Below are 27,672 nucleotides of genomic sequence, written 5' to 3'. Positions count from 1 at the left end.
CTGGAATTACCAGCCTGCTATAGTAAGCTTCATATTGCATCTTGTGTGAAGGATAACTCTGCTGAAACTTTATTGTATCAGAAAAGGGGGAAAAAAAAAAAAAAAGATACCTCTCAAGGGAGAGGTGAATTATACAGGGGAAAAAAATGCATCTTTCATTCACACGTAACTGCACTAGAAGGGACCAATTTGAATATCAGGCAATTCAAGAATAGAGAGCAGCAAGAGGGTCAGTCTTAAGAACAAACCCACAAAGGGAAGACAGAAAGGACATATGCAGGCTCTCCTTCCTTTCTGCTTTTTCTCCTAGGAGTCAGCAGGGGCCAAGACCTAATGGATCACTGCTAATGGAAGCCATGCAGTGGCTCAGGATGCATTAGGATGCTACTATTTTTAGGCTCACTGTCCATACTGAAACTGGGCTCAGGTTTCTTGAGCTGCTCAACCTTGATCATAAAAGAGATAAACACAGCTGTAAATCAGACAAGTGCAAGGATGACAAGTCTCCTGCATGCAGCCTCCCCCTTCCTAACAAAGAATATACAAATATAGAAGAAAGACACTACTTAAATATGTGTACTTATATGGCAGATACCAAAACTACAAATAGTTGGAGACAGACAATAAGCTGAAAAAGATTTCCATCACCTAAGCCCTGCTTCCTCAGAAAAAGGCAAAGCTCAGGTAATCTCCACACAGGCACACTTGCTGCCATCACTCTTCAAGCTGATCTCAGTATCAAAAGCACTGAGACCCTGTAATTCCCAGATTAAACAGGCACTGAAGTTACTTGGTTGCTCTGAAAACCTGACTAGCATCTTTCAATAGTGTCAAAAGTTGACAGGTCCAAAAGCTGTACAATCAACAGCTGTACAATCAACAGCTGTACAATCAACAATCAACAGCTCCATGTAACCTTCAGATGACAGACACTTTAATTATCACTAAAATGATGTACTTCAAAAAAAACTTATTATTGAACAATTTTATATCCTTTCTTCCAGATTTCCCAAGATCTTACTGTATCAAAGGTACTATGCCGTGCACACAGCTTAAGGCCAGCAATTCTGTGAAGAAAATGTATAGGACAAGACCAACTTTAAACTGACACTTTCCTTTGTAAAGAGAGTAGAAAAGAAAGCTATAATACGTCATTGTAGCAACAACAAAAGAACACAATTTCCAAATGGTTAATGTTAATACTGGCAGTGTTTTTCAGTCTTGTAGAATATGGTATTTTCAGCTACTTTTACTCTTCCATCTCTATAATAAACTATCTTAAAACAATACCTGGGCACTATCATATGTCCTCAGTTTTAAAAAAAAAAAAAAAAAGTAAGTTGCAGGCTTTGTCAGTGAATTCTGAAAACAAACAAACAACGCTTTTGCAAGGTTCAAATTAAACCCGTTTTTTCTAAAGATTGTTGAGTACTTAATATTGGTGACAAACTAGTAGGAAAATAAATAGCACTTATTTTACTATAAACAGCTTTATTTTGCTTAAAAGACTAATAAGCAAAGGCTAGTAAAAACAAAACAGCAGACTTACTGTAATCCATGGCATGTTGACAAGGCAACAAATGAAACAGGATTTCCTCGAATTTCTCCCTGATAATAGCAATGTTCTCCTCCCTAAAATTGGAAATTGAGACTGTAAATCCACAGGACATCACACAGTATCACACTCCAACCTGTCAAACTGCTTTTTCATAAATACATTGCCAACCCACTGACATGGCACCAAGAATTGACTATCACTCACAAGGGTGTTCATCCCATCTCCTTTTAGCCATGGTTTGGTACCTAGGCAAACATCATTTTGACTCTCTACACAAAATGGAGATATTTTCAGTGTGAAATCCCTGGCATCCTGAGACAGATTTCAGAGACAAATGGCTCCAGAAGCACTCATCTTTCTTCATTGACTTGGAAAAGAGTTGGAAATAGAGGGCTTAGACTCAACACCTGGTCTGCACATGGTTACACTGGACAAGATGAACTCTGCTCTGAGGGTAAGGCAATTTCCTACTTCTGATGAGAAAGGAATGCTTATGAAATAATAATAATACTTGATTTAAAAAGAGAACAAATCAGAAGTGCTCACTCTATTGCTCCAAAACTAATGGAAACTTTAAGCATAACCAAGCAGTAAAGGAATACAACGAAAATTAATATTTGCCTCTTCTCTTCTGCAAATAAAATATACACCTTTCAAATCAAATCCAGCAGACCTTGCTCAAAAAATCGCCCCCTTACTTTGACAGAAGTCACACCGATAGCCAAGTAAGCCCTACTGCATATGCACAGAATGTATTGAGTATTGCGCAATGTCAATATTTGTATGCAAAGTTAGAAAAACAATTCAAACATCCCTTAAATCCTCACCACCACTCTACCCTGCAGAGGAACCTCCCTGTTCGTGCCTTGCCGAATTCAGCTATGTCGTATTACTGCACTACTGTTAGTTAAAGGACTATGAAGAAGATTTTCCATGTTTTTTTTTTTTTTTTTCATAGCAACACTTCATTATTTCTATTCCCTACCAGCAAATGTATGAATAATCTACCTGGCCGAATGTACCCTGCCATGTGAATATTTCTGTCCATTTATTGCAAGGAGAGAAAGGCATTACAATTACTGCCTTTTCAGAAGCCGGCAGTCACTTGCATGATGCATAGAACAGTCATTTTAGACATCTGACATGAAATGCTCTTGGATTTTATTTTTCAAATATGAAAAGAAATTAATCAAGATCAGGCAAAAGGCAAGAAAACACATAAAATAAGTTGGTAGTTTTGTGTTTTGATCAGGAAATCCTGTTCTGTTTTCTACAAGGTGTGCAAACTATTTTTGAAAGCAACTACAAAGTACGGGTGCCTCTGTTTCAAGGTGCTCTCCTTAAGACAGTATAGGAGCCTGTTAGAGCATGGCAGCTCCCAGGGAAAGAGACCTGATCCCACAGACTACGACTCTGACACTATTTGGCAGGCTTGCTGCTTCACTCTGCGAGGAGAATCCCTGTGGCAGATCGTCTGTTAAAAGTGTTACACTTTTTTTTTTCCCCCCCAATTTCTTTCATTCTCGTTATCTCCTCTCTTCTACATACCACTTCTTCCTTCCACTTGCTGCAGTGACAACAGCCACCTCCACTGCCTATCCACCTCAGCGTCTTTTTCTCTGTGAATCTGGTACAGACACAGAACACCTTCACCAAACTGACCTGCAGAGTGATCATCATGCTACCCACCATGGGCGCCTCTCTATTAAGACGTCTGCAGGAAAACGCTACTGGTGCCACGCAGGTAATGTTCCACGGGCTGTGCTGATGGTTATCTGGCTCATGTCCATGAGAAGCTCCAAGGCTGACCCTCCATACCAGGCTACAGCAGGGTGTCTGGCAGAAGACGTATGACCCATCACCCTTGGGCCAGCATTTCTCAGGACCGTCAAGTGTTTGAGACTCAGATGGAGCACAAGCGAAAAGGAGATGGTTTGAGTTTCGGCTTTGCACTCACATGCATTTTAGCCACCAACATCCTAAGTTACATGGGATTTTAGACAGACTACATCTTACTTTATTTTTCCTGAAACCTTGGATCATTTTCTCTATTTTATTCTCCTTTCTTACACCTACTTACTTCCTATCCCTTAGTTACTTTAAGCTCTCTTAATTTGAGATTTTCTTCCTTTCAGTCTGCAGGATGTCCCCCGCTACAGGATCACAGTACTGCTTAAGGCTTTCAGGTCTTTCTGGAACTTATGAATAAAAAGTAAACAAAGAGAGACTCCAGTAAGCTAATAACAAAACTAGCAATCAAACTATATGGATGAGCTAAAACTTTATGAGTAATAAAACACTCTCGAAACAGAACTCTTGCAGTAGCATTCCTGTCGAAGATGTAACTGGAGTAACACATGAATATGGGATTAATATTGAAAAGACTATCAGTAGGGAGTTGTACAGAGTTCTAGCTGTGGAAGGAATTTGGGGCAATTAGACAAATTTGTTTGTTCTCAGAAAATGTAGTTAATATGTACCAGAAGTAGAATCTCAGGCTCCATTAGTTTGCAAAACCATGTCTTTGTAACCAGGAGGAACATTTTTTCGTACTAAGAACCCAAGTCTGCGGCTCAAAAGTGTGTTTTGATCTTCTTAATGAGAATCAAATAAATGCCCCATGATAGTACCTCCAAATTAATTTATTCCATAATAAATCCATGAACAAATCTTTTATGCATACAGGTCTAGAAAAGAAAAATACAAGAAAAACAGCCCTAAATTCTTACCTAGGAAAAACACAACTCAGACACACAAATTCCATTCTATTTAATCAAATCAACTCAACTTGTCCTACTGAAGTTCACAGTAATTCTGGTGGAGATAGAAATATCTCTCTGATCTTCTCAGTCTTGGGGACCGATTCTTACCACTACAAAACATTTATTTCTATATGCTAAATCTTGGGGATATTTTTTACACATGGACTTACGTTCCTATCAACATAATGTAAGCCACCTCAAACCAGTTAATAAAACTTTTTAAATTTTTTAAATGAAAAGAGCTTTTTTTGAGTACTTGATGCACTAGTGGTTTGTTGGGTTTTTCTGAAGAGAACTCTTCAGTGTAAGAAATCTTGCTGTCAGGATACTCTTAAACGAAGTTCTGAGGATTGTTATAATCTCAGCGAGGAAATAAGAGGTGATGCAGTGAAATCAGATGGCGCTAGCACTGGATGGCTCTGGGAAGAGCGATTGCTTAGCTCTCCTTAACAGTGTCTCAAGCACATAAAACATGCCAGTAACATGTGGCACATGGTGGGGAGGGTGCAAATTGTATGTTGTACTTTTGGGAGACTTGTTTTCAACAGTTCACAAAACCTGTGAAAAGAGAAGCACTTAAAACTACGAAGTCTGGGATAGTTCTGTACTGAGAGTCAGGACAACTGAAGGGACTCTACAGGTCAATTTTTTTTTTAGAGAACATGTAATTTTGGACAAGAAGTTTACTGTCGTTGCCTTTCTGTAGTGATGAGGCTGAAAATCCTGTTGGTTTTGACACGTACTAAAGCTCCTTTATAGCAGGTGCTGTAATAAAATACACTGTACTACAGGAAGAATTGCAGTATATGGGAGATGTAAGACCACCAAAAATCTAAACATAATCATCACATCTATCTACTTTTACTCTGCTCTTGGAAACGCTCACTGAAGGACTGGGGTTTTCTCTTTTCTCTATTGGTATCTGTAGCAGTGAGACAGGAGCTGAAAAATACCTTCATTTTTTTCTAAAAATATTCTGGTCCCATAGGAAAATTAAGACTTCCCCCAAGAGCTAAAATTAGCACCATTACCAACAACAGTTCAGTCCAGAGCATCAAGGGTGTTTTGTGAAGAGCTATTGGCTTCCTGTAGCTATTAGAGCCCCTCTCTGCTCTCTCAAAAGCAGGCAGTAATTGCCCATCTCAGCAAATCAAACCTCCACACTGGCCTTTGTCAGCTACTGGGGAATGGTTTAGTGTGAAGATGAAGAGGAAATAAGACTGCTCTTCTAACATATGCCAGCCATCAGTGTGAGCAGCACATTTACCCCTTTCTGCTCTAAAACTGAACCTGGCCAGTGTAGAGTGAGTGTGGGAGAAAATTAGGCTAAGTATCATCTCCCATGAGACAAGGTCAGCCTGGTGATCATGCCTGTGACACAGGCCTGCAACACACACCCCCACACCCTCATGCCGTACTGAAAGGCAGCCTAATGCTACAGCAGAGAGGAGTTCAACATTTTTGCTTCCACAAGGCTCACAGCCACTGTTCATGCTGTGGTCAGCACAACGCAAGACAAATTTTCTGCCAAAGCCCATGGCAGGCGGTTCTCTGTTTCCTCGGTTCAGTAAGTCCTCCTTCCTTCACGAAACCTCTCAGCCTTACTGGTGACTTCTAAGAGCAATACAGAATATACGGATGTTTAATAAGAAGTCCATTGATTTGGGGAGCTAAAAATGTAATAACATCCTCCCAAACCAAACAAACAAAAATCAGAATGACCCCAGGGACAATTAAAACAAATTAATCATTATGATAGCAGTCAATTTACAATTTAATCTTGATCTTGATGCTTAAGTTGGATAATTACAGCAAAATCCTGAATTAGGGGTATCTTGCCCTGTGAACTGCTACAGCTCCTCGCCAGCCAGCATGCAACCCTTTTTGCCCGTCAGGCCGAGTTTCCCTGCAGCCTGTCTGGGTAGGTAGTGTGGCAAAGATACTAAAAAATGAGAAGGCAGAGCTATTAGCAATGCAAGTAAAATACGTCCCCATTTCTATCCTTTAAGATAGTTTGTCCCTGCCCAGAGAGGCACCGGCTGCTGAGTAAACACAAAAGAGATGAAAACCACGTTAACAATATTCATAATGAAGGGGGGAAATAAGTAAAGCAAAAGAACAGCCACAACGGTCAGTGATTGCGGCGGTTCACTCTTTTCTGCAGTCTCAGTGAAGAAAGCATCTGCTGACCATACACTGACAGTGTTTGTTATTCACCTCAGAGACACTATGACCTTCCCAGGGGAGGAAAATTAAGGATGCACATTCATCTGCTTTCAAATAACACCCGACATCAGATCTTCAAGTAAACAATTTCCTGCAATTAGGAGAGGTGCTGGCCATTAAAACTCTTGCTACGCTCAGGCACTGACCCTAAAATGAGTAACTTCCTTCCTCCAGCAGCTACATATTCCTATTTTAACACTCATTAATCCAAAAGAAAGGAGATTGCTGGTCTAGTTCAGAACCTAGTAACACAGCTCCCTCTTTCCTCACAACAGAAAGCTCCCCAAAGGCCAGCTAATGACCATGCCACCGTTCTGTGAAGTGCCAGATAACGATTAGCTTTTTAAAGAGCTACCCATTGTGGGGTCACTAGTTTTAAAACTGCTTCCTTAGTAATCACTTAGATCTATTTACAAATTATCGATGCTTGCACAAATTTTGACCCAGTGATAACTAAGACTGCATGAGAAAGAGCAACAGGAGAAAATGCACACCCTCGCGCTGACCTCTACGGCAGAAAACAACTTGTTACAGATGGGTTTCTATTTGTAAATAGTAAAGTCAAAACGGCACTTTGACCTGTGTAACTTCATCGAGAGAAAATCTCTTTTAATTAACACGTGCTTCTGCAAAGGCGGGGGCCCGGCTGGCGGGGCTGTCCTGAACTGCAGCGGAGCCCTGGGCTCAGCCCTTATGCAGCTCAGCAACAACTCGGGGACCCTGGCATCACCTCTTTGCAGAGCAGGTCTCTGGCCTTAGCTGCTGTAGACTCCTGAAAGCCATCTGTTTTGAAAATGTGAACCTCCCTTTGTAGGACAGCTATCACATGTACGCATACAGCTCAGAGCTGACATGCTTGTGGTGACATTAGGTTATAACGCTATTTCAGGTTCTGAAATCAGAAATACGGATTCCAAAGTTAAGGATAAAGCATCACCGCTTCTAAGGCTTCTCCACAAAATGCCCATGTTTAAAGGCTGTTGGCAGCACTCTTAAAAACCACAGACACGCGTGTACGTGACAGGATCCTGTAGACAGGCGACTGGCTCCAAATGCCATTGGTGACTCACGGCAGGCGCTTTCAGCAGATGGCGTGCGCTATCGGCCCAGCTTCCCGGTTCGGAGGCCAAATGAGGCTTGTGTTTGCTGCCCAGTAGCTACAAGAGAAGATGCTCCACGAATGTAGCTGCAGGGTGTGGACAGAGAGCTCATGCCAGTGCAATGCCATCTGGTCTGCGAGCTGCCTTGGCATCTGCTTGGGAAACAGCCTCTTGATTTGCCTTGCCTTACCTTGGTGTTAGGGAAAATTATTTTAATTATCAGCTGCCGAATAAAGAGGAGGCAGAAGAGAACAGGGTTGGTTACCTCTTCCTGCCTATTCTGTTGTCTTTAAGTTGGCTCCTGTAGCAGTGCCTAGTGTCTCTGAGTCATGGCATCAAGTCATTTTAATGACAGTCATTTTGCCCCATTCCTGCATGCCTGTACATAGGGAAAAGGGAGCAAACATTTTAAGGGACTGTATGGAAATTCTTTATCATCTACCCAAACTAATCTGTCACATCAGTTCATCAGCCTACCTCGAGTCTGAAGCCAAGTTATAAGCATGTGATGTACAAGATTACTATAAACACAACACAGAAGATAAGATGTTGGCATGCACCTACATGGATATCAATCAGTCAGAAGAAGATCAAGTTCTGAGTAAAATGGAGAAAAATACTAATTAGATTTCCTTATTGGCTCATTATTTCTGAATGACAGAAACTTCTCTTTAAGTGAGAATTCACAGAGCTTGAGACTGTGTCTAGAAACATTAACCTACTGAATATAATACAGTGCCAGTTTGGTATCCATAGGGAACAACAGATGTGTCTAGGCAAAGCTATTTAAAGAAGTCAAGCTAAAGCACACTGAAGTCTTGCATGGAAGCGCTCTTTCGGAAGTACATCAGCTTCAGTTTGCTTAGCTTAATTCCCCCTCAAAGGGATTAAGTCAAAGCCAAAAAGATATTTTTATTTTTTAATAAGAGCATCTACAAAGGGATTTAATGTTCTTTAATGTTATAGCAATAGTTAATTTCTCTTAGCTATACTCAATCCTTCCATGGTCTGAGTTTACAGAACACTTGGTTGATGCCACTCTCTGCCTATGTATGCTGTGTGTTGTAGCTCATGGAAGATAACTCATGAGGTGCACAAAGTCTGGCAGGACTTTTCTGCAAATTCAAGCGCTGGGCTGCTGCCTTCCCTCTGGGGCATGTGAAAACCGCAGCAGAGAGTACTCCAGAGGGGATGCTTGATGGTCACAAAGTCACCTGACTTCAGCAGAACCAGGACTTCATCACTGGACCCCACATCTGCAATGGGATGTACATTTTAAGCTCTTGATGGCTTCCACTTTCGGACAATTCCCCCCCCCAGGACTAGCTAAAACCGCTGGATTTATTTTTTTATGTCACAAAGAAAAGGAAGACAAGATAATTAAACCTGCAAGATCCTACATGAGTCACAATCTGAGATTCATTCTAGTGTAGTATATTCAAAAACATGGCCTGGGAAGGACTCCTAACACTGAAAGCTACCACTTTTAATTTCCTCCTTTTCAGTAGCAGGATGTATGTAGAAAGTAAGCTAGTAATAGCAGGGAGATAAACAGATCTAAAAAAATGTTAATGCAAATGTACATTAAAAGTGCCAGCCTGCAGGACCATCAGGTCAGGCAAATGCATTATATACGATGGCTGATTATTTTGCCCTAGTACCTCACAGAGGATACTGCATTCTACTAAACCCCAGAGGAATTGCCTTCATAATTCAAACAATGGTAAAACAGGAAAGTGAGGTATTTCTCAATGCCTATCAACTCAGTGCGGCAGCATGACACTGCTGAAAAAACAGATGTCCAGAGTAACTGCAAAGACACAGACGTTTAAAAATTTTTGTCAACTCTTCATCAGGGCACATACAGAAACATTAATTCTAGCCAAAATCTATGGGAAGTAATTTGACCAGTATACTCTGGAACAACAGTTCCCTTTGCAATGGCAGCATCCTGTAAGGTATGAACCATACAGTCATTCCCTGCTCTACTACTAAACTCTGATCTTCTCCTTCTTGTGGAACTTTCAGTTTATGAACTCCCAACGTACAGTAAAAATGCCTATTATTAGCCCCTAAGTGAAAGAAGTTGCCATTTCTTCTATCTGATTTCATCGCATTTTTATTTACTCCACTGGTCACAGATAGCCAGTTCTCCATCTGATCCTTCTGTGCACTGTAATGCTTCCCAGTTTTGTACTGCTAGCAAATTTCATTAATATACACAGACTTTTTGTTTTACGTAAGTTGTTAATGAAAATATTTTATGAGAGCAGCCTGAAGATCAATGTTGCAGGAATCCCCTGCTAAACTGTGTCAGATTCACAGACTCCCTGTCAGCTCTTCTTCGGCTAGTTTATTGCTATCACTAAAAAGTAGATTATGGCCTAGATTTATTAATAATTTGCCATGAGGCAAGCAGAGCTCTGTTGAGGGAGTAGGGGAGAGGAGCTCTGACGACAGTACGGGAACCCTTATTCAAAATCTTCTCTCAAACAAGCAAGAGAGTGATTTTTCTGGTACTAACAGCTTCCCTAGTCTCCGGACTCAGCCGAAAAAGCCCTGCCAGAAATAGGCATATGTAATTCCTGCATTATTTATTATTTGTTCCTTTTCAGTTTCTCTTCTCCCCGAGGGGCTCATCAGCAGGTTGTGCAAGCTCCGGGTACATGCACACACAGCTCCCCACCAGCCCCAGGCTCCAGCCTCCCAGGGCAGAGCTTCCCTGCACTCCCCTCCCATCTCCTCCCACCAGCTGAACTGGTGCTCCGGTTTTCAGGAAGAAAATGTAGTCCCTCACAGGAAAGCTTGTTTAGCATACAGGCTTTTCTGGCAAGTTGAAACACCTTCCTCTTTGGTTACAAAACAGTGAGTTATCAAAAGCTGAAGAAAAATTAAGACATTCTTCTATGGAGCTCAGACAGTGGATGCCCTTAAACTGGAAGGTGCTGGTGGAAAAACCTTGCTATAGGATTGGAAACACACCAGTCAATAATAAAAATTACCTGCTCGCTGTCTTGGTGTTTATTCTGGCGGCACCGCAATTATTGTAGCCTTATGATCAGTTCGTACCTGGGCATACCATTGCAGCAAAATGTTGGAATGCTACTTAGGATAAGGTCTCATCAAACACAGGCACTAAGACGCTGCCCTCAGTCAAGGGACTGTACCTTAACAACTCCTCGAGCAGACCAGATTTGAAGGAGGGAGTTTAACAGAAAAAGCAATGCCCATCATGTCAAGGGTCCCCAGCCCTCTCTAGCCTTTCAAGATTTTAATATTTTTCTCCCTTCTGTATTATTTTCCTAAAAAAGGTCATTTAAAGAGCCCTTCAAATATACATCATGGCACACACAAGCCGAGACTTTAATCGCAGCAAGGCAATGATGAACAATAATTTTCCCCTCTTGTGCATAGGCATTAAAATAGCTGTAAGCTACAGTAACAGACATTTTGTGCATGCTACTAGCCAAGCAACACACATAACAAAAGGAAATAATGACTATTTTTCCAAATTAAGGGCTCTGCTTTGCTGTGCAGCATTAAAATGCATTTGCCCCAAAACCCACATTCCCCAAACTGCAATGGCAGCACTTCTGCTAGAGCCAGTGCGGAGCACGAGGCCACGCTGGGGCACCCCAGCTCGAGAGAACAGCCGGGGGCCATCCGAAAGAAGGCACCAAGCACTGCCCTGCCCGCGCTCCCTGCTGCACAGGCAGTGGCGGAGCACCGCGGGGGCCAGCAGCGTGGCTCAGCACAGCTGGGGACACAAAGCCACATGGCGATCTTAAGGCACATGGCAAGTTTGGCCAAAGCTTCTCCATCAACACTACGATGGACAAAACCAGTACCTAGCATTTAATAGTACTCCATTTAGGTTGTTTGACGCTATCGTGATTATGAACATGCTGTGAAGTAGAAGCAAAAAGCAACATTCTTTTACACTATGAGCAACTCCTGCTGTAATTTTGTGCCCGCAGTACACATACTGTTTTTACATCACCACACTTAAGGATTTTAGGATTGCCTATGAAATATAGTTCCTTCTAGCTATATTTAAACATGCCATCAAAAATTCATGGCGTTTATCTACCACAACTCTACCTGTGTAAGGTCTCTGACTGGGATTTGAATTATTTTCATTGCTTCATTTTTTCAGTAAGCAATTTTCTAAGAACTCATAGAATTGTCCAATGTTTTGGGGGAATACAGGCAGAAACATCTATTTCTACACTCTCCAAAGAAGAAAACTGAAACATTTTACATGAGAAAATGTCACTGAATAGATACCAGTTGTTCCTTCTGAGGGAGAAAAATCCAGCAATGTGAATTACTCAGCACTATAGCTGTTTTTTGCCTTTCATCTCACTGACAGCATCAGTGACAGAATGATAACCCAAAGGGGAGAGAGAGAGAGAGATAAAAGGACACAGAGATCGACTGCAGCAACGTTAAGTATACACAAGTTGAGTATTTATGTGCTGTGAGCATAGCATGATCTGGACTGACACAATCAGGGAAAGACAATGCATGAAGGGTTTTTCTCTTTCTTATTAATTGATTATTCTCTTTGCTACCAGAGGGAATTTAGGCCAATACTGCTGCTTTCCTAGCAGTTAGAGACATGATCTAAAGTAAAGGAGGGTGTGGGGGAGAAACGCTGAAATAATTCAAAGATCTACCTCCTTTTATTTTTCTTAAGCACTGCACATTGCTGCTGGTTTAATAAGAATGTCTTAGGTGCTGTCTAACTGTGCCAAATCAACAAGGACATCTCACAGAGAAGCCTCTCTTCTGCAGCTGCTAAATGCTGGCACTGGGCAAAAACATGTGTAACATGTTCCACCTTCACAATGGTCCAATGTATTAATGAATTATGCAGCAATCAAACGTAATTCAACTTTCTCTTACAATAAAAAGGTGTGTTAAACTGAGGACTCTCCCCCCTACAAAATCCTTTTGCCCCTTCAAAGTGGCATTTTTAATGACCTGAATATTCCTCCCTTTCCCTGTCCTCCTCTCCGAAGCATCCTAAGTAATGGCAGAAGATCCAGCTGTATTTTACAGCACAGGAAGTTTTGCTGGGGGGAGGGGGGGGGGGGGGGGGGGGGGGGATATGAAGAGGGGGAGGAGTGGCAGAAGTAGTTATCAACTGCACATCACGTATGAGCCAAGGCAGGCATCCGCTTCCCGGCCACATTCATGCCTGTAACGTTCCCAAACTGCTGAGTGTACGTACAGCTGCCTTCCCACAGCGACTCAAAGCTCCTGTCCTCTCCCATATTGCTGATGGCACAACAGCAGCACTGACAATTTGCGTGTTTGTGCAGTATTCCTGCACTCAGAAACACAAGAGGGAAATATATATGTATTTTAAAATACACCTCTCCTTACGTCACTAAGAAGGCCAAGAACAGAGGAGGCCCTTTTGCTGTAGAAACAGGCTTGCTCAACGCCTGCAGCTGGCAGTGGATGGCAGATGGACATTTTCTTTCTGTCACCATTTCTCCCACCAAAGCAGCAAGAGAGATGTTGCCAGGCCGCCTCTGTTTCTGCCTACAGCCAAAAACAAATTGCACAGAGGTGGGTGAAGAGCAGCGCGTTGAAGCAACTGATTGAAACCTGGCTCCTTTCTGAAATACCTCTTTCTCCTGCTTCTGCTTAAGAATATGCTGCATAGCAGAGTGCATATTTTGTGATTTATTTATAAGTTGCACCCTTTTACTAGCTATTTTAAAATAAGTATCTAAGCAATCTGCACAATCTCTAAAATCTAGTATAATAATTATGTTTTGCCTAATAACGTGTTGTAAGTACCAATTTAAAGGTGGTTTTACCAGTTATGGTAAAGAGTTTCCACAGAAATCAAAGGCACTAAATCACCATCATGAAAAATTCTTGTATTTGCATTAAGATTTTCAAAACCTCTGATGTAAAACCAGAGTTCAGTTTTTCAAATACAAAACAGATACTGCTGGGCTTTTCAGAAATTGTTCCACAGACAAACAGGGCTCTCCAGAGCACTTACAGGTGCTCTGAAAAATACTGGCTGGTCAGAGGGAAACAGATTTATTTTTAAACAGCTATTGGGTACTGAAATTAGCCTCACTCAGTGTCTGGCATCAAAATGTACTCGGCAGCCTGCACTCTTCCAAAAATCTTTTGATATCTGAACTTTTCTGAAAATGTGCCCATGACTGCGGCCAACGGGCTCTTCCGGACATTTTGTCACAGCAGCTGCTTCCCTCTCCTCTGATCCCAGGACACTCGGATGCAGCAAAACAAGCAAAAAATATACATCCCCCTTCCTGGCATGCTTCCGTAGGACTGCTGCCTGCCGAACTCCCGGAGCAGGGGGCGAGGAGGGTGCAGAAGAGCCCCCCCTGCACGCCCCGGCCACCCCTGCCCACGGGTGCCAATGTGCGAGGCAGCGTGAAGAGGGCAACACACCACCCAAGCAGCAACACCCCGCCTTTGCAGTGCAACCTCACGACCCTTTCATTCCCAATTCAGTGCATCTCGAGCATCAAGGTCAACACAGCAATGCTGGTTCTCTACTTAAAGCGGATTTGAGAGTATTAAGCGAGGCAGTGATAGCCATCCCTGAAGGTATACCATGACCCTGCACGGCAGCTAACTGAAGGGGAAATAATCTCTGGGACCCTGAGGACTGGGAGATGTTTTGCCCAGAAAAAATTTTATGACTCTTAGAATCATAGAATCGTTTAGGTTGGAAAAGACCTTTAAGATCATCCAGTCCAACCATTAACCTAACATTACCAAGTCCACACTAAACCAATCAAGGGTAGACTAGACTAAACCATGTCCCAAAGTGCCACATCTACCCATTTTTTGAACACTTCCAGGGATGGGGACTCCACCACCTCTCTGGGCAGCCTGTTCCAATGCTTGACTACCCTTTCCGTAAAGAAATTTTTCCTAATATCCAATCTATCTTCCTCCCTTCTCTTCCTCATGCAATTCAACAGTACTTACATGAGAAACGCCACTGATTTCAAACATTTCCTTGCTTGATTAAGGCTTACTCATCAGAAACAGATTTGTCCTAATTCAGTGATGGGACTCGGATAGATTAACTTAGCTAACTTGCATATAAACCTTGACACAGACAAATGGATTGTTTTGTTCTTATTAATATCAGCTATTATCTTTATTTCTGCTTTGACTCATATTCTGAATCTGAGTGAAGACTTCTTGACTGCAGAGAGCATGGCTGACTGAGAAATTAGTCTTTACAATTCAGTGGAATACGTATGTGTTTGCCTCAGTCTGGTAATGTATGCAGACTATTATCAGAGTAAAAAGAAAGCAGATTTCAAGTTTGCAAATGCTAGAAAGGGATAAACCAAAGGAAACACATATCTTCAGCCACTCAGTGGCTAAAGGATGCAGCTACTCAGTGGCTAAAGGATTGCTTTGTCCATTTCCACTTCCACTTTCACGCTGCAAAGGTTAAACACATTTGTTTCAGGGGTATTTAGGTGAACTCAGATTTAGTAAAAGACATTGGCTTTTTTTTTAATAAAATGTAAACTTTGAACAAACTTTGACCTGATAGGCAAATTTGAAGAGTTTCCATTATGCACAGCATATATTACGTTCATGCACATTTTATGTGATCTACAGCAATTTCATACCTGACATCTACAAAATATTGTCCTAAAAACCAGAAGGTCCTCAAGAAAATTATCCCATGTTGCATGCAAATAACAAAACACTCCTGCAAAGGCAGTAGGACATGTCACAGAAGACAACTGCAACAAACAGGATCTTGTAGCCTTCATGCCAACATACACCCAGAGAAAGAAACCCACAATTTGAGACACTGATTAGGTATTTGGAAATTTTACACAATAATCTCACTGTTCTCAAACTTACAAAGATACTCATTAAAACAACAAACTTGGGGTTTAGTACAATGAGGAAATGCTAGCTACCAAACCAGAAAAATTTTCTTCAACAGGCATCAAAAGTAAATTATATTTACTAGTAAAAAGAACTACCATGTATACATTTTTCATGGATACCATGATATAAACATTAATGTACTAAATTTGCCAATGATGTTTATTTGTCTTATTTAAAAAGCTGAAAAGTTAGAAGACATGAAACATGCTTACCTCAGAAGGGTAAAACAAATCACCTTAAAAATCAGATATAACTCCTTTCAAGAAAATAGGTGAGTTTGCATTAACAGCAAAAGCAAAGCAAATTAAAAAAGCAGAGCATAAAAAGGAAATTCTTACTTTAACTTCCACTGTCTTCCCACCTTGCTCGATATGCCGCTCAAGATATTCAGAAGACAGCAGGTCACTGCAAGAAGAAAAAAAGAACCATAAGCCTCATGCATGTGTTCTTGCACACCCTCTCAGCAAGCACTGATTAAACATTTACGTCTGAAAAGGGCAAAACCTGCAGGTTACTTTTCCTAAAATGTTCATAAAAATCATTGAAACAACCACCTCTGATGGAGTTACACAGTGCACAAGCTGACCCCAATTGACCAAAGAGGTATTTGCTTTGCTTGCGTGCATGGCTTTTGCTTTACTTATTAAACTGTCTTTATCTCAGCCCATGAGTTTTCTCACTTTTACTGTTCCGATTCTCTCCCCCATCCCACCAGGGGGAGAGCGAGAGAGCAGCTGCGTGGGGCTTAGCGGCTGGCTGGGGTTAGGACAGTTTAGTAAGTAAAGCAAAAGCCACGCACACAAGCAAAGCAAAACAAGGAATTCATTCACTCCTTCCCATCGGCAGGCAGGTGTTCAGCCATCTCCAGGAAAGCAGGGTTCCATCATGCATAGCAGTTACTTGGGAAGACAAAACACCATCACTCCGAACGTCCTCCCTTCCTTCTTCTTCCCCCAGTTTTATATGCTAAGCATCATGTCATATGGTCTGGGATATCCCCTTGGTCAGTTGGGGTCAGCTGTCCCAGCTGAGTCCCCTCCCAACTTCTTGTGCACCCCCAGCCTACTCGCTGGTGGGGTGGTGGGAGAAGCAGAAAAGCCCTTGACTCTGTGTAAGCACTGCTCAGCAGGAACTAAAACATCCCTGTCTTATCAACACTGTTTCCAGCACGAATCCAAAACATAGCCCCATACTAGCTACTATGAAGAAAATTAGCTCTACCCCAACCATAACCAGTACAATGGGATACACTGATTTTTAATACCAGAAGGCAGGACAAGGAAGGGAGGGGCAGTTCTTCATAGAAGGTTCAAAACCAGCCACTGATAATGACTGTAATTCAAGAGACTCTTCTATTTGCTGCTAAAAGTGAACAGCAAGGAACTTAGGTGAACTTTAAAAAAAGAAAAAGTAGAAAGATGAGAAACCAGTTGGAATCACTCCTGCAGCAGGCTGCATCTGAGGGAAAATGGCAGCTGCCTCAGGCAGACTCCTAAGGACACAATGGCACAGGAATGAAATGACCTTGTAATATTAATATGGTGACCTCGGGATCAGCTTTGGAACAAACAGTGAAGAGAAAAAACAATCAGACCTAAGGCAAACATAAGTTAACTGCATGCTGTATTTAATAAGACACTTCAATGCTAAACCAGTCAAATCCTCGTAAGTTATTTTCTCGGCAAGCAAATCATCTACATCAGAAATTTCACTAAATATTTTCAAAGATTGCAAAATTTTACTGAGATTAAATCTGTATAAAGATTTGATATAGTCCCACCTAAGAGGCGATTAAACTGGAAAAGATGAAGAATCGGTAAAGAAAACATGACAACAGGCACGCTGACTGACAGGACAGAGGGCAATGAGCACAGACCTTCTCGGCAGGAGAGGCAAAATTGAATCTTTCTCCTTCAAACACCAAAACACCCAGGTTAGAGGCAAACTGACCTGCCGTGGGAGGGCAAGGACAGCAGAGCAGCACCCAGGGCAGCAGCCGCTTGGTTTTCCAGAGCTTTGCCCTGGCTAAACAGGCAGCAGCGCCATGAACTTTTTTGCTCACGTAGGCATTGGTGACTGCCCGGACTGAGCCCCAAGCAGGGCAAGGTTGGTAGTATGGGTCCTTCCATATCAGCCCTACAAACTGCCATCTCGGTATTTGCATTAATAACCCAGGCACAAAAAACAGGAGAGCTTTAATGAGATACGCTGATAACGCTAAGTTGGAAAGCATGGGGAATAAAGACGACGACTGAAAAAACTCCCACAGGAAATGGCTGGATGATCTTCAGGACTGGATATTAGAAATAGGATCAAATTCAATTGTACAAACAGCAAATTTATGCACTTAAGGGCTGGAGGGAATTTCTATTATGTTGTTTAGGAGGGCCTGGTTTATAAGGAAGAAAGACGTGACTGCACTTGTTTCTGGCAAAATGATTTGCCAGATCGATAGGGTGTCTTCCAGAAAAACACAACTGTCATCCCAGAATACATCAAAGAAGATGTATTTCCAGTCAAACTGAGGTAAGATTAATACCATTGTCCAAAGGAGACCTCTTCTCAAATACTGCGGAAAGGTACTGGACAGCTTTGCTTAAAAAGTTCAATTACCTGGAAGCACAGAGAGGCTCCTGAGATAACCAGGGAATGGAAAGCTCCGGAAGTTTAGCAAAAAATTGAATTGTGAGGGGATCCGAAGGCACCAGTTTATACACCAAGATGTAAAGGTAGATAGTTAGGCTATAGAAGATGCTGGCAGAACCTCAAATGTACACGGACTGCCAATGAGTCAATGGAAACTGGATGTTACAAAAAAAAAAAAAAAAAAGACTTTGTATCTAAGTGTAAGCGATAGAGTTCAAGCATTGGAACAGGCTGCCCAGAGAGGTGGTGGAGTCCCCATCCCTGGAAGCGTTCAAAAAAACGGGTAGACATGGCACTTTGGGACATGGTTTAGTCTAGCCTACCCTGAATTGGTTTAGTGTGGACTTGGTTATGTTAGGTTAATGGTTGGACTGGATGATCTTAAAGGTCTTTTCCAACCTAAACGATTCTATGATTCTATGAGGCAACAAAAAGAGGGATGCTAATAAATTTCTGAATGGAAGCATCCATGGGACAACCGTCCATGGAGGTGAGGTCCCCTCAGTCACAGTGAGTTACAGCTAGTTGCTGCTGAAAGCAGGAGGTCTCAGTGCCCCCTCAGCAGCAAGCATTGAACCTACCTTGTGTCAGCATAAGCACTCATCAAAATACCCTCGGCGTCAGAACTAACACTCATCAAAATACTCTTGGTGTCAGTAATGGCACTTGTCAAAGTACACTTGGGAGGGTTCAATGAACCCCTGGTTTTGCTGCATTAGGTAACTGAAGTCCCATGTGAAGAGGTACGATAAGCTTCAGAGCTGATGCAAGGGAGGGAAAGTACCCAAGCAGCTGTCAATAGGGGAGGAAGAAAGAGTGAGTGACTTCTTCGGCCACTGCAGAACCAGCGTGACCAGCTGCCCCCAGATTTCCCCTTTAAGACCCCCTTAATTCTGGTCAGGCCCATATACCTATACTGATGCTTTGCACAGCAGCCTGCAAATGACCCATCATTGAGGAGCACGTAAAGAGCTGCTGTTCTTTGAGTTACTGATTACAATCCTCTAATTTCTCTTAGAAGTGAATATTAAATATTTAGGATACTTGTCCACCTAGGAGAAGCTCAAAGACTTCTATAAGTTCTGTATGCCTTTTCCAGATTTAGAAATTTAGACGCTCTCTTAAAATGGATTTAGTTTACCTTGCTGAAGTTAGATATATAGTTTCTCAGCATTCACTACACTTTCTTTCCAGCAAAACTCTATGCTTCCACGATTCACTAAAGCAATCTCTATAGCTTAGGGCTCTACTGTTACTCTTAGTATTTTACTGGGATTCAGTTAAACTAAGGTCATCCTCCTTGTCTGATGGGAAAAAAGGGGTTTGTGCCAAGGAAGGTGCAAGAGATTATAAAATGTAAGATATTAAAAGTAAGTATACAGTACAAAAGACAGAGATCAAACAGAATGACTTAACTAGGAGAGAGTTTACAGTTGTATTTGGAGGGATGACAAGGAGAAGCACAGGGTCTTCTCATGCAGGTCTGACAAAATTATTGCTTTTTAAAAGATACTGCTGTTAATGTTTTTATGTTCTGGAAGATCGTATGTTATGTTCTCAAAGATCTGGAAATTGTGTCTGGCATGAGAAAACAAAGAGATTGATCATTCTCTGCCTTGCACAATGCAAGAACTAGGAGGTAACAGAAGAGGCCAGTAAACTCAAAACTAATAAAAAGAGACCTTTTCTGGCACAGCCCCTGGTTACAATACAGAGCCTCTTGCCATAGGAAGGCATGCCTGCTGGAGGTCCGTACTGGTTCAAGCTGGGAACAAACAAGTTAATGGGCATAACTGAGGGCTGCCAAAAGCACAGAAATCATACCTGACTCAGAAGGTCTTAGAGTACTGAAAAAGGACTCTGGGGAAGCCTCAAAGATGCTTGTTCTGCTCTTCTGCTTCTCCTTCAGCATCTGCCTTGGGCCACTGGGACAGGACAGTTGGCCAAGCACCCCTCTGACCTGACCTGGGCTGCTCTGCCTGCACCCTGGCAGGGCCCTGTTTCTCCTGGGGGTTACATAGGGTCCCCCAGCATCCAGTGCCAGGGTTGCCGTCAGTCAGCTGCTCTTCTCCCATCCGCCACCCCTCTAAGGGACATACCCAGGTTGTTCAAGTTGTGTTTACAGGTCCATCCATTTCATCCTCCTGCTCGGTCCCTACTCTTAGGACAAAAGGGCTGGAAATGGCTGGGGAGCCACTGGCATTCCCCCGCCTCTCAAGGTCTGTCGCAGACGCCTCCATTCCCGAAATGAGCCTGGCTGGAAGGGATACGCCACGGGGTCACCAGCCTGCACAGCTCCTGGGGACCGAGCCCGGAGCTTACAACAGACAACAGGTCTGAAATTTAAAGAGATTTTTAAAGCCTTAGTAGCATGGCAGGAAGGATATGTCCAGGAATATTTTATCAGTAGAAAAACTCACAAATGATGCCATGTTATGCTTTATTATTATTATTATTATTATGACTCACTGCACAGAAAATATCATAAAAAACACATCACTCTTGCAGATCCAATAATGCAATCAGTGCTATTACAAACTAAGCTACAACCTAACAATTATACAGTCTTGGAAGCTTATGCCAAAAGATATGCTTCTCTCATGAAATCACCTCATAGGCGGAGTAATGTTTTGTTTTGAATAAGTAAGGCACATAACTGTGTAATTTTAATAAAAGCCACTACTTTAAAACAAACAAAAAGCTATAGCGAAACACTTGTGAAACATGATGAAAATTCTGTAAGCAACATAAGACACTGAGCAATCAGCATTAAAATAATATGCATCCCAACATAAACCATACAACCCTTTCCTATGGTAGAGATGAAATAGGAATAACTTAGCTTGCCTGCCACTCTATCCTAAAAGCCATCTTTGTCATGTTAAGTAGTAGTTTTGGTATTAATTCTAAAGCAAATCTGCATATGAAAAAAAAAAACAGATTGTGAAAAAAAATCTTAGAAACACAAGGGATGTAGAAAAATACAGTGAAAAAACATCTACACTATAAAAGACAATACTGCAGAATGAGATTTTCAGAAACATTCACTGAGGCATTGATACAAATTCTTTGAAAAGGCATGGTAAAAACCTGCATATGTTAAGACCTAAAAATAAAACATCTCACAGGAAAGAAGCACATGTGATCTGTGGCTTTTACAAGGAAAAACCAGTTATGCTAATAATAGCAGTTCTGTTTTCAGAGGTCTGTTATTTTAAAAATGTACACAAATCAAGCAGTGTAGTTTTGTTTACAGCAGCATCATTTTTGGAGCACTATCTTAAGTCACAACCATATGAGTCCATCCCATACAGACCCGAGAGCATGAGGGCCAGAACAAAAAAATGAGCAAGCTCCTCTCTGCTCTTCCAACTCTCCCAAATAATCACAAGAGTGAGAGGCAGCTGGGGGAATTTTCTTACAGAAGAGGGCCCCAACTAAGGAAATTAGCCTTATCCAAGATCATGCATGTATATGCACTTAAATTCTACCTTGACTGAACTGTAGCATTTGCATGTAAGGTTTACCAAACTGAAGCTGGGATTGGGAACCCAGGGAAACAGATGAGCTTTGGAAATAGATGGGTTCCCCAGCAGAAAGAGGCTGCTCCAGAAAGCAAGAAGAGGGGGGGGGGGGGGGGAAAATGAGGTGGCAAGAGAAAGGAGGACAGAACAGGCCAAGTGTTTAAAGAAACAGAAACAAAAACCAGGAGATTTTAAAGCACTTTGACTTGAAAGAGAAAAAAGAGGCCATTAAAGATTTTTGAAAAGGGAACAGGTTTGTGTTTGAATATGAAATGGGTAACAAACTGGGAATTATCCGTGGAAATGAAATATAAACTTTCTTTTTCAAGAAGAGAAGAAAAATGCCCTTCAACAGCTTCTGAACAAAAATTAACTCTCCAGACTTAATGGATGCCTAAAAGATGGAATGCCTAAAAGTTATGGAAGAAAAAGAGCAGAAACAATAGGGACCTCTTTAGAGGCCATAGGAAAAATTACAAACTTAAGAAAGGCAGAAATAAAGGGAGTTCATAATCATAGCACTATAATGCACCTCTGGTGGCATATCAGCATTATAAATGAGAGAAATGACTGGCTTCGTGATATCTGATATCATTGCTGTGTCTCCTTGGACACTGTGGGAATTCTCTATCATTTCTTCTGTCTGTTCACCCTGACCTCCATCTCCACAACTCTCTATTATGTACACCTGAAATTTCAGATTAAATATGGTGCCAGACAAGGACATCAAATGAGAGATCTGAGCTGAGATGCATTAGTGAAAAAGACGACAGACTTTTAGCTGAAATCAGCAGAAAGGCCTGGATGGGTCGAATGCCAGTAGGAAATTGTCAACAGACATATGGAGACATTCAAGAAAAAGCGACAGGTTCAGGGAAGTGATGGAGACACTGGTAAGAGAAAGATGTCATATCAACTGCACGATTAATGCTAACCCATGTTGCAGGAGCAAGCTGTGAGAAGGGAGCCGCCTGTCACATCACCGTTGAGAGGGCTGCGGTAAAAGGAACAGCCAGTCTTTGGGTACCAAGCACATGAGGATGAGGAAACTTCCCATCAAGTGAAAGATTTTCCCCCGATGGTGTACATCCTCTACCAAGTAACCTGGAAAGGTCTGAATTATAACTTAATTATATAAGGGGAAGATAACCCCCTCAAAGGAAGGGAAAAGGGAGGGAATCAGATTCATATAGGAGATCATTGTAGAAGATGGGAAACTACCAACATGTTGCTTTGAGAAAAGTGCTGAAAGACTCCTTTCATTAACAGGACTCACAGATATGGAAGGAGCGACTTGGTGGGGGATAACTTTTTAAAACAGCCCATCTTGTACACCAGGGAAGAGAAGGCAGGTTGATTATTATCATGAAACAAGGATGAAGAAAGTGGAAAACTAGATGAGAGGGAACAGAGAGGATGTTTCTATCTGCCAGTCAGTATAAGTACAAGGGACAATTAGCATTACCTCACATTACACTATGGTCCTAAAACATTTTCAGTATCAGCCATGACCTAACTAAAAAAATACAGCAAGATAAACTCAAAAAAAGCCACTTAGCCAGCAGATTTCTGCATCTGACTAGCTAGGACATTTTAATTCTTTTTTATCCTCATGCCTATCCAAACACCTTCTCTCTGCTCATACATGATCTTTCCTTGCACCTCAGGGGGGATTAGCTATCTCCATACTCCATGAATCTGCTTTAATAGCCGCAGCTCTAACACTTTCATCCCCTCCTTCCCCTCAAAAGAATTGCTGAATTTCTTTTTGTGCGGATAGTTAATTTAATGACTGTATCTGTTAGGTTAGCCAAATGGACTAATCAATCAGAATTAGGTAGCTTCTCTTACATACGGCAGCAGTTTTCACAGTGCCTACTTAGAGGAAGTTAAAAACAGCTGAGAAAAACAGAGCCAGCTCTTGTCTGCACAAACTGAAGCTTCTCCCCTTCTTAAATAGTCTTACCCTGCTTTTCTGTTCTTGTTGCTGCTAATTTGAAGAGGAGAAAGAGGAAGGTAATTTCTTAATGCTTCTACTCCTACTGACTATTTAAGACTTTCTCCAAAAAGAGGGACTTACAAATGGGTTGAGTCCTCAAGGGTTTATACACAAATGCTGAGCCGTACCCAATCTCAGTCTTTTTCCTGGAGCCTAATTTCACCTTTCAGTAACAGACAATGATACACAACTTGAATGTCTGATGACGTTTCTTCCAAATACTAACATTTGCTCTATTTTTTCCTCTCCAGGACTTCTCTCTTAAACCCCTAATGCCATCTGACTTGAAAATGCACTTAGTCCCTTCATCCCTTAACAGCTAATTTGCCTGCGGGACACGACAGTAACCGCCCTGCACCCTACTGCAGACACCAAACTGCAGACCAACTCTGCAGCCCTGCGCAGGGCCTCCACCTCTAGCATCAGAGATGAATTCTTACAGCTCTGGCTTACAAACAACATGTGTTTCGTTTATTGGATTGGCTTCATTTCTTGATGAGGAAAGATTTAAGCAGGTTGAAGACACGCTTGCTTAGTTTCATTAAATTTCTACTACGCACATGGTTCCTATTACTAGCATAAAAAAGGAGGGAGGACACAACAAAAGCTGCAAGGGAAACCTGTAAAGCAACAGCGGTAGTTTCAACGCTCAGGCTGGTGTGGCCATATCCTGATGCTGGACATGCCTTGTGCACGTGAACTGTACCTGATGTACATCCAGCTCTCGCTGCCAGCAGGCATTTTGTGGTGCCACTGTCCATCTCCAGGTCCCATGCCACAGACATTTCGGCCCATCCTTTCCAACCTTTGCAATTCAGTCTGATCTCCTCTGTCTAAATGACCATATGGGCAATTTTATGAGAAATTACTGTAAATGTGACACATAATGATGAACAGATACTGCTTGTATTTTCCAGGGAAAAACCTAAGAGTTTATATTTAAGTTCTGCAGCTAGGAAGAGAGATACTTACAAACTAATCATTTACTGACTCACAGTATTTCATCCCACATTTCTTTGTAAGAATAACAACACAAACCTAAAGCAGCTCCGAAATCACCATTTCAGATTCTATTTTTTATCGCAACTTAAATATAATTGTTAATGTTTATATTTCTTGCATCAATATTAACATTTCTTAATACAAATATTGAAATTTATAAATAATATCTGATATGATATATACATTTTTTTAAAAAAAAAAAGCATTTTAAAACATTTTGTGGCAGAAGCCCTGCAAAGGGCATAAATTCAATACAGCAGTTAATTCACCCTGCTGCTGGTGGAGGGAAGGTGATTACAGTCTTCTCTTTCAGAAAACAGGAAGATTTAATCTACTACCTGAACAAGGAAGCTGCACCCCCCCTTGCACAGATTCCTCCCAGTATCCAAGGGGAGACACTGCTACTCAAGATGCCATAATGATAAACTAAAGACTTTAACAAGTATAAAGAGCAGACAGCAGCTGTTTGCAAGAATCCTGTCAGGCAGAAAGACAAAATAGGATTTTTCGAGCTCTAAACTTCTGTTTTCACAGTAAGAATTGAAAGCAGTGTGGGCAATGTTCACTCACTCTGCTCCTTACCTAGTTTTCCTTACAATACTGATAGCAATGCAAGTGTCAATAAAACCTCACTCTGCTTTTGCTGATGAATAATTTACTCCAGTATATCGTCAGGCAATTACTTTTTTTTCCTACAGAAATTTCAGAAGGAGTCCTATTAAAATGAGCAGATATTTATAGACCATGTTCATACCACTACTACAAAGCAGTTTCCTCAATGCCATTCTCTTCGTATGCTTGTTACTTTAAAGTCAGGATAAACATAGTTAATTTTAGTATTTGAGGAGATGGTAAATTAATAATAAAGGGAAGAGGCAAGCACATTACAGGCACAGGCTACACATTTTTCTACACAAATCTGCTAGTGTAGTCAAATCCTAGTTTTTAATAAGCCTCGTCATACAGTCAAGCTGTTTTATTCTATATGGAAAACCACTTCCTGAGTAAATTCACTTGCGATTTCAAGCACATTTCAAACCAACTGTGTGTTCATATTTGTCTATTGTCCACAAACACTGTATTAAAAGAGAAAAACTGCAAAATTAAGTGCTTAAGTGTTATAAAATATCAGCCATCTCAATGTGGCCCTGACATGACTTTATGCTATTAAATACAAGCACATACATTTTGCACAGGACACCTGTATCGTTTAGTGAATGGGAGTTACTAAATATTTTCATTTGGTAGTTTCCTTCAAGATTTGACCTCAAATTTTAGTTATTGTATACATAATTTTGCCCTGAAGCAAATATACAAATTATTCCTGTATTCATAGGCATTTCCATGATGCTCTCCAAAAGTATTTGCAAATACAAATACTGAGTCCTCTACATACTTTCCCTCAGAAGATATGTGTTAGCATTTTCCTCAGTACTAGAAAGCTGTAAAGTATCTGTTTGTTTTAGGTGCCCAGTTTGAAACTTCACAGAGCCATATATTGTAGAAATACAATATATTTTTCATCATAACACATTTCAGATGTATCCTGCCTTGTGTTGCAGTTAGGACAACTCAGGAGCTCTTGGAGCTCTTCAGAGCTGATCCCAAGTGTCCTGCTCATGGGACACCTGAAGAATGATGGACAGTCACTAGAGCAAATGGTGAAGGCACCACTTTGGGGGACGCTTCTCCTGAGCCACACAGGAAATCCCTGTCAAAGGGGCCAGGCATCACCACTTGCTTTGCACATATGCACTTCCCAACCCAGTAACGGGTAAACTGGGACTATCTAGCCAACTGCCTCATTGCCAGCACAGCCTTGCTTCACTCTCAGACTACCTTCCTTTGGCAACAAATATCATCTGATTACACAAATAAAATAAAAAAACTTAAGCTGCATAAAATAGGAGTATGAAGGGGGTAAATTATGCTCTGCCCCAGCTCCTGCCTGTTTCATCATCTCCTTCCAAACTCCCCATCACCTTACCCACCTCCTCTGTCCTCAGATCTCACTCTCCTTGGCCATGTTCTGGTGACAAGTGGAGTCTCCCGGTGACAACTGGAGTCCCTCAGGGGTCCATACTGGGACCAGTGCTATTTAACACCTTCATCAATGACATAGACAGTGGGATCGAGTGCACCCTCAGCAAGTTTGCAGACAACACCAAGCTGAGTGGTGCGGTTGACATGCCAGGAGGACGAGATGTCATCCAAAGGGACCTGGACAAGCTGGAGAGGTGGGCCTGTGTGAACCTCATGAGGTTCAACAAGGCCAAGTGCAAGGTCCTGCACCTGGGATGGGGCAACCCCCGATATCAGTACAGGCTGGGGGATGAAGGGATTGAGAGCAGCCCTGCGGAGAAGGACTTGGGGGTACTGGTAGATGCAAAGCTGGACATGAGCCGGCAATGTGCGCTTGCAGCCCAGAAAGCCAACCGTATCCCGGGCTGCATCAAAAGCAGCGTGGCCAGCAGGTCGAGGGAGGTGATTTTGCCCCTCTACTCTGCTCTGGTGAGACCTCACCTGGAGCACTGCGTCCACCTCTGGGGCCCGGAGCACAAGAAGGACATGGACCTGTTGGAGCGGGTCCAGCGGAGGGCCACAAAAATGATCCGAGGGCTGGAGCACCTCTCCTGTGAGGCCAGGCTGAGAGAGTTGGGATTGTTCAGCCTAGAGAAGAGAAGGCTGCGAGGAGACCTTATTGCGGCCTTTCAGTACTTAAAGGGGGCCTACAGGAAAGATGGGGACAATCTTTTTAGCAAGGCCTGTTGTGACAGAACAAGGAATAATGGATTTAAACTAAAGAAGAATAGATTTAGACTGGATATAAGGAAGAAATTTTTTACAGTGAGGGTGGTCAAGCACTGGCACAGGTTGCCCAGAGAGGTGGTGGAGGCCCCATCCCTGGCAACATTCAAGGTCAGGTTGG

The 27,672-nt window shown here is 41.9% G+C and overlaps 1 protein-coding gene across 1 annotated transcript in view; it reads right to left on the bottom strand.

Annotated features, from left to right (window-relative positions):
* Nucleotides 1-27,672, bottom strand: part of ADAM22 (ADAM metallopeptidase domain 22) — a 136,382-nt gene that overhangs the window by 55,802 nt on the left and 52,908 nt on the right. The window contains exons 4-5 of the mRNA XM_075706527.1: nucleotides 15,911-15,977; nucleotides 1,550-1,632 (exon numbers count right to left, since the gene is read on the bottom strand). Of these exons, the coding sequence (XP_075562642.1) occupies nucleotides 1,550-1,632; nucleotides 15,911-15,977 (150 nt within the window). The remainder of the gene's footprint in view (nucleotides 1-1,549; nucleotides 1,633-15,910; nucleotides 15,978-27,672) is intronic.

Source organism: Pelecanus crispus, chromosome 2, assembly GCF_030463565.1.
Source record: "Pelecanus crispus isolate bPelCri1 chromosome 2, bPelCri1.pri, whole genome shotgun sequence".
NCBI classification, from domain to species: Eukaryota; Metazoa; Chordata; class Aves; order Pelecaniformes; family Pelecanidae; genus Pelecanus; species Pelecanus crispus.
Note: the sequence above shows the minus strand (reverse complement) of the source record. Positions and strands in the feature narration are given on the sequence as shown.